General features: G+C 36.3%; 1 protein-coding gene across 4 annotated transcripts in view; it reads left to right on the top strand.

Moving 5' to 3' along the window:
- The window catches only part of mcamb (melanoma cell adhesion molecule b), a 35,034-nt gene continuing 24,884 nt past the window's right edge, over window positions 1-10,150 (top strand). For 2 of the 4 annotated variants that reach the window (XM_058744484.1, XM_058744483.1), the window contains exon 1: window positions 3-179. In XM_058744484.1, the coding sequence (XP_058600467.1) occupies window positions 122-179 (58 nt within the window). In that variant the 5' untranslated portion in view covers window positions 3-121. Of the gene's footprint in view, window positions 180-10,150 lie in introns of all 4 variants that reach the window. The other 2 variants (XM_058744485.1, XM_058744482.1) reach the window with 2 other exon arrangements.

The raw sequence follows: 10,150 nt of genomic DNA, 5'->3' as shown, positions 1-10,150 counted from the left end.
CTCTCATCTCTCCGCACTTCAGACGCGCTCAGTGCAAACATCTGCCCTCTGATGATCTACAGGAGACTTCAGCTCTCCGGCGCACTCAATCTCGTCGCATCAAATCTCGGATCAGGGAGACATGACCCTCCGTTATATCGCGCTCTTGATCGCGGGACTGAGCGTCCTCACGTGCAAAAGTAAGTCAAAGTTTCAATTGAGCGTGACAGAATCAGGTACATTAGTCAACGGGAAAGTTTATGCCAGGAATAGTGTGATATAAACTGTGACATTCATTCTTGTGCAAAAGTGCGAGATGCTTTCCTCATTCATAAGAAATTAATGAGAACGTTGTAGATGTAATGCATTTTCATTATAAGGGCTGAACACAATTCATGCTGCATGTGGGGTGATACAAAGCTCAACTCTTCAAATAGTGTGCTTAGTATGATTGTAATTAATTCTAATGTTTTTAAAGCAAATTCACTTCTTCAGATCATTAAAAGGTTATAGGATAATTTCTTTTGTAAACAAATCACAAGAAAGTATTCAAGTAGGCTACATTTCAACGTAAAAGCCAACACCCCACATGCAGAATGACATTAAAAGAAAGTGAAAAGAATTGTGCTTTCAGATATTTCTAAGTAGTCTTTAGTGATCTCGATTCAGTACCTTAAATTTAATTTTAATCTTTAAAAGTCACTTTATTTAATTTATTTATTAATTTTGAATTAATTTTAATAATTAATTAATTTTAAATAAACTATTTTTGGAACATTTTGACACTTTCATAATTCTGTAATTTAAAAAAAAAATCTTTAATTTAGTAGACACAGACAAAAACAGTATTATAAACACTGTAAAAATAGTTGTAAAAAAGATTTTTGGAGTACGTTTTACAACAAAATGCTATTTCAGTTTTTCTGCTTCAAATCTTCATGTTTATTTAATGTGTTGCTTGCTAATACTTTGGAATTATTTGTAAAATGTACTAGCAATTTTTGAGTGAAAACTGTTTCAGCATCAAATGTTTTTCAGTGTAAAACAACATTATTGTAGTAGCATTATGTATAATCGAAGGAGCCTGCTGTGTGCTTATGTTCATTGTCAGGAGATGTTCATAACTGGAGGAGCTTCAGTCAGAACACTGAAAGGAGTTGTGTTGAGGACACAGTAGCAGGTTTATATCTTTCTCTTCACAGACCACGGGACCGTGGTTAGATAACATTAGTGTTTTTTAAGACTGTTTACCACGAGGTGATCTAATTTTGTAACGAAGCACTGGATCATAACTTGCAGATGTGTCATGTTGAATATATGATGGAGTGGCCTACTACTTTAGCACATTAATGTATAATTAGACATGAGGATCGACAAGGAAGGAACTGCATCCTCACCAATGGCATTTTCTTTGTTCAGAAGCATCTGTTAACTGACGTGCGAGTTCATAGTCAGACATTGTTTCCATTCACCCTTTAATCTCCACATCTGTGCTGAACTTCCTCACTGTTTCTTCATTTTTCCTTATTCTTTTGCGCAATTATCCCCTCTTCCATTGACCATGCTTTTCCTTATTGTACTGACCTCCTGTTTCAGCCCCCTGCTTTTTTCCGTCTCCTTTAACACCTTTCTAGTTCTGAGTCTGACCTAATCTGTAGTAGCTCAGTACATCCTTCTGCTTTTCTGAGAATATGAGTCACAAAGTGCTCTAATCATACAGGTGCTTTATTTTACCGCTCACAGAACTTAGGGTTTTAGTGTCTTTTTGAGTATATACCAAAAACCTTTACCAAATACCAAAAATAGACTCTGGAATGCACTAAAACACTTTTTCCAGTTCAGAACATTCTGGATGTCTATCCCATAGTTAGGGCCATTTTAGAGTTACTACAAATTGGCTAAATCCATCACTGAGCAAAAAAGATAATGCATGAGATAAAATAGAATATATATTCAGAGATGTTTAATAGGCAACAATTAATGCAGCCTTTATGAGTGTTGTTGTTTTTTTTAGCAATATTGTTCTCCTTCCCCATGGTCACATTTGCAAAGGGATTAGTGACTACTTTGTATGAACACGTTCTCATATGTGGTGTGTGTTAGGGTTTTGCAGCTGTCTTGTTTTACTGTGTCAGATTTTGTGGGTTTGAACATGACCTGTGTGAAGTACACGCAGTGAACAAAGCTTCTGTGAGTGGAGCCGCTTTTATGTGCATGGTATGAAGACCCTCTCTGAGTCATTGAAAGACTTACAACACTTGGATCTCAGCATTTTAGATGATAAAAGAAACAAAGTGCCTTTCTGGACACCAACTAATTAAGGGTTAAAGGCCATTTTCTATCTCAGGATTATGTCAAAGATGATGTATGTTTACTCTTACAAAGGCATGTAGTGAAACAGTAAAGGTCTTTGTATGTAAATGCATATAACGAAGTAAGCATCTTTAAAGCATGCAGCAGTGCTACTGTTGACATAGTCTTTAAAGTGTAGCCTATTAAAGTAGCTTACTCATTTATGTAAAACAGCTGTGGAATTAGAGTTAGAATATGTTTCAACTGTTGTTATCTGTTAAATCTCTTGAGATTGAAACAGATGCATTTATTTATGCTGGTGGTAGTAAAAGTACTAGTCAACATGAGACTTGTTGCAAGAAACAAGTTTCTTCTTAGTATATGTTTTTCGTTTTATATAAAATATGAAATTGTGAAACAGAATCTACACTAAGAGCACAAAAACATTTCTTATTCCAATCAATGTTGAAAAGAGTTGTGCTGTTTTTGAAAACTGTGAAATATTTAGAAAGATTTTTTGATGAAAGTTCAAAAGAAACTTGATTCTGATTGGCTCGTCACGCTCTTCACTTTGACCCATGGCAATGTTATCCATTTATCCAGGTAACTGAAACTGGCATTACTTTCGTATCTCTTGTATTACTCGCATCTCTTTTCTCATTCAAACCAATTAAGATTATATAATAATTTTAGCTCAAATCGATGTTTCATGTCCCCATGTTGTTTATTAATTTTGGTGATTAACCATGTAATTCACTCCACACTGTTTGTTTGTTCCAAACTGATTTTTCGAGGCAGTCTTTAGAGCATTATTTTATTTGTTTCACAGTCTGTGAAGCTGAAATGTAAACTGTGGCATAGGAATGACCACTTCAGATATGACCGCACCCTCTGAGCTTTTTGTGCTTGGATTCTTGGCTTAAAGTCACTTTCCCTTTTCAGAATGAGCATACAGTCAAACCTTGTGCAAGAACCAATCATGAGTGATAATTCCTGCATGCCTTGCATTCAGTGTGTGCTACAGTACAGTGAGTCTGCAGTGTTTGTTGTTGATGAGAGGCATTCTGGGTCTGAGCTGTGGTTTATTTGAGTGATGGATCACTCAATCCCGTCCATTAGTGTTCAATCACTGTGCACGACTGAGAGTCATTTCCCCTTCATACTGCTCTCTGTCTCTGCTCAGACCTAGAGCTTCTCCAGCGTGGCCTCTTTGCCACACTGTTTCCAGGAATAATCTGCATGCTTATAATGGCTGGGATATGCATTGCTTTTTTGCTCTATCCATATCAATCCTCTAAATATCTGTCCTTATAACAGAAGAAGAATCCTGCTCCTGCGTATGATATTCTGTGTCTATCAGTGTTTTATAAATATGTGTCTGGGTAATGCAGTATTGTTGAGATTAGGCTGACAGTATCCAGATCTCTGCTAGCGGAAAAAGCCCTGTACCCTTGTTAAACTATTGCTATTAACTGAAGTTTGGCATGTTTTGAGGAAAAGTCTTTATTGCATTGACAAGTTGCTTTCCGATTATTTTGAAATTATTTTGTTTTGATGAGGAGATGTCATTTATTTTCAGTGTTATTTTTATGTTTAAATATCTATAATAACTACTAGTAAACCATTCATAGGTTGAATTCCCTCTCTTTGTCTGACCAATGGCAGCCAGGTTACCCAGGTAATCTGTTTAAAAATAGTATTTATTTTTGGTGACATTAATGGCACAAAATGTAACTACATACGCCTACATAATGTTGTACTTGCTGTACTTCTGTCAAGAGCATTGCCAAGTTTTTGTAAAGGCATGGTGCTTATCAGCTCGCAAAAGTGTTGACCATTATGCTGCCTACACGTGCTATCGGAAATGTCCCATTTCCCACTTATGAAATCGTGATTACGAGCTTGTCGTATTCAAATACTTTAATGTCGGAAAGAATAAAATGTAGCATCCCATTGGTTGACAACCATATAAACATACATGCAGTTTGCTGACAATTCTGGAATTTCGGCCAAACACATGCTTATTTCACTGCTTATAAAACATACAATATGCTTCGGATGATCGTTCATATCTAGTCTACAAATACAATACTTTAGCGACAAGACAAAGGGATGTAGTTGTTGTGAGAACAGTATTGACAGCAGCAATGGTTGTTCCCTCCACCATGTTTAAAGTTTATGACCCACCCAACTCGAAAACTCGGGTTTCAAAATTATTTCAGAATTTCCTAGTAAATACGACTTGAGAGGCCGTTCACCAATTTCCAATTTCCGATTAGGAAATTTGTATTTACGATAATTAATGTAATACTTTCATTTCCCAGAAAGAGCATAAAACTGCTTCGGAGGGAGGGAGTGCAAATGAGTGAGTGAGAGAGAGAGAGAGAGAGAGAGCAGATCAAGATAATTGTGACTTTAAACTCTTTCCAAATGATGGTAGATGGTATTGAACTCTTCAAGGGACCAGTGAGATAAGAGGCTCCACAATTCTTTTGCAGCTTGCAGTTTGATTCCTTGCAGCTTAGTCATTTCCAAAAAAAAAGTGTACGTATTTGTTAAAGTAAATTTGTCAAAGTAAATCTTAATGGCATGATGAGCAAGGAAATCAGATATCGTTGGGTTTTGGATATCATCATATGAGCTGTGTGTGAAGGATTTTCCAGAATTAAATATTATCATTAGCAGTTATACAGGATGTCAAATATAATAATAAAAAATACAGATCAGTATGTTTGTTTCCCAAAATCAGCTAGAATAACTAGAACTAGATAACTAGAAGAAGAAGAAAAAACTATTTGCCAGTGTGCTAAGAAAAAAATCTTTATTCAAGTTATATTCTATAAAACAAATCTTAATATTTATGCAGCTTATCTTTCAAACTTTATCTTGTTTTAAGGATATTTACTAAAAAACAAGACAAAAATACTGATTAAGAGATTTGTTTGCAGTGCAGCTAAAGCTGTTTAATGTCACCAAACCTGACTTCAGACCTCTGGATACAGTCCCATACTGCTTTCACTCTTCTGCACGTGAGTCCCAGCAAACAGCTGCCCACACCTGGCATTTATACAATCACAGAACGTGCTTAAGTTCAGGTTTCAGACTGCGAGTCCGGCCCACCCCCACAACAGCAGCTCTCCTGCTGGGTTACAGCAATGAGCCATATGATTCACTCTGATTGCTCAAACACAGAGTCTGTCTGTGAGTGGCTGTGATATTACCTTTTATGACCAGCACATACTATTTGGTAAAGTCAGCTTTTGGGAATGTGGCTGATAATGAACGGTCACACTCATTATACATAGCTCTGGATCACATAACCTGCAGAGGTTAGTCCTGTAGTAGAGACCGTCAATCACTGTCTACTTCGATGAATAGATCATTGAACAGTTTTCATTATGGATTATTAGAGAATAGCTCTCATTATTATTTTTTACATCTTCAGAGAAGCAATGTAATGTCCCACTGTAATTGTCACCTCTTTTTTTAGTAGTTTTGAGAATTTAGCAATAGCCTATAAAGTACCAAACAAACCAAAACTGTGAAATTAGATGTAGAAATATAATTTTTGATAACTTTGAGGCAGCACTGAAATATTTCCTGGCGGAAGAGAAGGTTACATGTGGGCTGAGCAGTTTGTCTGAAGGTAAACTTTTGAACAGGCTAGTTTTAGCCCTGGATTTCAACATGAAGGTGCGAACTGCTTCATTACCAACAAATCTGTGAAGTTTTGCAGTTTTTCAAGGATAATTAAACAGTAAAATTCTTGTGAAAAAGAACATACACTAGCGTTCAAAAGTTTGGGGACTGTAAGATATTTATTTATTTACAGTTTTTGAAAGAAGCGTTTTATGCTCACTAAGGCTGCATTTATATGATCAAAAATGCAGTAAATAATGTAATATTCTGAAATATAATTACAATTTAAAATAGCAGTTTTAATTTGAATATATTTTAAAGTTTAGTGTATTCTGCGATGGTAAAGCTGAAATTTCAGCTGCCATTGCTCCAGTCTTTTATCTTTGTGTGTTGTCAAGGTTGAAACAGTTGTGCTGCTTAATATTTTTGTGGACACCATGATACTTTCTTTCAGGATTCTTTGATGAGTAGAAAGTTCAAAATATAAAATCTTTCACTTTACTTTCACACCAATTTAATGCATCCTTGCAAAATAAAAGTATTTATTTAAAAAAAAAAATAAAATAAAATAAATTCTCACTGACCCCAGTCTTTTAAACGGTATATATAAAATCATTATATAAGTGCATTCTAGTGTGCTGTGTTATAAACAGTGTATCCTGGTTTATCATTTAAAATTCTATGAGACATTTTAGTGCATGATGAACATAAAATGAATGTAAAGGCAGTCTCAGTCTTAGTTCAACGCACTCTAACTTTGCATTATTGATAACCCGACTGAAGACCGATGAAAGACAGGTACCTTCTGTCATTTCCGTCTTTGAATCTGAAGACACTAACCGTCCCTTTCAACAAACACTTTGAGAAAAAAAGCAGTTTGTCAATTTTAAAGATTGGAGGGTTTAAGAAGCATCTTGTTCCATCTGCAGACCTTTCTTAAAGGGATAGTTCACACAAATGTTAAAATTATGTCCTTAGGTTGTTTTGAACTCATATGATTTAATTTCTTCTGTGGAAAATGAGAAGTTTAGCAGAATATCCAAGCTGCTGTCTTCCATGCGAGTTCATGGTATTCACAGCCAACCATTAATCATGATACGACATGATAAACAAAGTCAAGTGGGTTTGGAATGACAGCAAATGACAAAAAAAAGACAAAAACTTAACTTCTTCTCCGGATTCAACCCAAAAATAATTCCCAGTTTAATTTGTCCCCCAGAACATTTGCTTTACTTTGGGGACATGAGATGCATAATGGTTTGAGGAAACAGTATTGTTGTCTGAAGACAGAACTCTTCAATTTACAAAAGTCGGTTGGGCCTGCAGGCCTGCCCGCTGGGAACTCAGAAGGCCTGAATGCGGCTCTTGTTCTGGAGGTCTGGAGGCTGCGTCGAGGCCTCAGAGGAACTGCACTCTGCTCAGCTCTGGCTATGTGCCACAGTCTAACTGCTTCTAACATGCTGCAGCCCCTGGCTACTTTAACTCAATAAGAACAAATCATGCTGAACTACAAATTTCCGCTTAAGTAAAACTAAATGTGCAGCAATATGTATGATTATAATGCTGTATATGAGTATAAAAAGACTCTGAATGCTTATGTGCTGTGGGTAAAATGAGTTTACAGCTGTTCTGTTTGCTCGACTTACACGATGAATGGGTTACAGTGCCGTGTTTTGTCATTTTAAATGTATCTGAGTTGTGTTAATGGATCAAGTTACATCAATATAATGTTTGCAGATGTGGGATGAAATCAAATAATTCACGCCACATAGGTCGGTGGTTTGACACTTGTGGGTGGCGTAGTACTGCAGGGCATGATTCGTCATTGTACTTGTACATCAGTCTTGAGTTTGTTTGGAGTTCATTCAGAATATTTTATTGGCAAGTAATATTTTAAAACGTATACTTTAGAAATCTAAATATTTTCAGGGCACGGCCGAATGATTTTAAACAGAACCGCAGTGCAGTTTTGCAGAACATCAGTTTGTCAGCATACAAATCCCGAGCCCAAACTATTTTTATGTTTGCAAATCATGTTCTGTTGAATTTGCTGTCTGAGAATCACTGTAAGCTTGGAGCCAGATTTGAATAGCCTTGGTTTAATGCTCAATATGAAGGCTGCATGGTGGCAGTTAAGTAAATTGGCATTGCGATTGGCCTCATTTTTGTGGTTTTCTGAAACTATTTAGCATTTATGTGCTCTTAAAATAAAGCTCTGGATCATCTTGTGCAGGAGATTGGGATGGAAATTATGAGTTGTGGATGGTAAGGCCAGAGGGTGATTGTCCTCTGAATGGGGGTAGTGTCTTACAATAGCCCTTAAAATGTGAAACACACACAACTGGATATTTAATTACAAATAATCACATGGCAGTGAATCAGGAATTGAAACCTAGAGAGCTGCCTTGTAAGGAACCCAACAAGTGATCAAATTGGAAAGCCCTACATAGGCAACACTGTCTGAGAGACCCTACTTTTAGTTTCCATAGTTTGACATTACACTGTTGCTAAACTAACAGTAGATAGTCGAGTAAGAATAAAAATACACACTGGGTAAAATGATCAATTTTGATTCTACTCAAAATTTAAGCTAGACCCACATAGGACAAGCGGTTTGAAAGATGAATGAATGGATGGATGAAACTTTTTGTCAGTACTTATCAGTATGGAATGGAAAAAAATTGTATAAACCACAATTATAACACGTTGCAATGCATTTTAGAATTGGCTTTTCATATGTACAAATGATGTGCGACATGCTAAAATGGGGTCTCTGAGGACCTTTCTAGAAACCATACTGTTCTTTTTGTTATGCAGTTTTTTTCAAACCACTTTTTGTGGCTTATTTTTAGTCAAGCCATAGACCTCCTGAGTATCTAGTTGCCGATTTATATATATTGATTTTGCGTTATTCATATTTCTCATGCATTTAGCATTTTATATATTTTGACAAATGGGTGGGAAAATATGTTACAAATCACAAATTGATAGATTAATTGAGTCTTGATTATTAATGAAAATCATTATTATTTACTGAAATAATACACCATGTCATGTCCTTGCCATTGTTTTCATAAACAGTTTCTTAATCTAAGAACCAACTCACACCATTAGTTGAGCCTGAAGTTGACCGTTGTCAGATCGCTCAATCAGAGCAATGGTTTAAAGCCACAGTTTACACACTCTTCTGGGAAATCAGCCTATATGAATGGCTTACTTATAGTTGTGCCTCACATTAAACTGGGTAGGAGAAAGTGTTTTAACATTTAAAAATCACACACTTCGGCTTTAATGGCCACAGCAGTTCTGACATCATCTTGATGAAAGACAGAAATTCTTTTGAAATAAGTTTTTATTTGATTAGACACAAGACGGATAAACATATTAGTAAGAAATGGAGATGGCAGTGGTTTAAAAGCAGACAGCTAAGAAGGACTTCAGGCTCAAACACCTTCATAATGCCCACATGAAAAGCTCACAACCTTAAAGCGCTCAGCCATGTGATCTGATTTTTGAAACAGACCCCTGTCTGTCTCTGATAGCAAGCCAAATAGAAGTCAGAAGTGTTGATTTATATGCTGTGGCTTGATGTTATAATGAGAAATTCTACTGTTTTTTGCCAACATCTGTGATTGCTATGTAGCTTTTAGTCTCTGGCCATTAGCATATCTATATGCTAGCAGACCCCTAAAAGTTGATTCAAAATGATTTTTTTTTTAGCAATTACAATTTAAAAACTTTCTTTTCTCGGAAAATGGACCAAAATGATGACTCATCCTGTACTACACAATTTTTGTGTAATTAAATCCTCTATGAGGATGTCCCTCGCCCTAATAGCAGCCACTGACTAGCATTAGCATGTAGCCAATCATGTTAATAACTAAAGTCTATACTTTTTAAAATGGACAAACCCTTCGATATGTGGAAATTTTATGTTTCATATAGCAAATGTAACAACACTGAATAGAAAACCGCATTTATCAAATCATTTAATGGGCTCTTCAGATACAGTAGTGTAATTTATGAGGCTCCCAACCTCGTAACCTCTGTCACAAAGACCCCTCCGTGTTCTCAGCTCAGGATTCATGACCTGAGAAATAGTTTTGTATTGTGAATCCTTCATATATCCTGATCTGGTGCAGGCGTGCCTAATCTCTGTAGAATGGTGCCTCCTTTCCCACTTGCAAGTGAAACGGACACTTGTGGGGTTAGTGGCTGATGACAGAGCGTGAATTGTGGA

This window comes from Onychostoma macrolepis, chromosome 15 (genome assembly GCF_012432095.1).
Source record: "Onychostoma macrolepis isolate SWU-2019 chromosome 15, ASM1243209v1, whole genome shotgun sequence".
NCBI lineage: Eukaryota > Metazoa > Chordata > Actinopteri > Cypriniformes > Cyprinidae > Onychostoma > Onychostoma macrolepis.
This window is presented reverse-complemented; position numbering and strand designations above follow the sequence as displayed.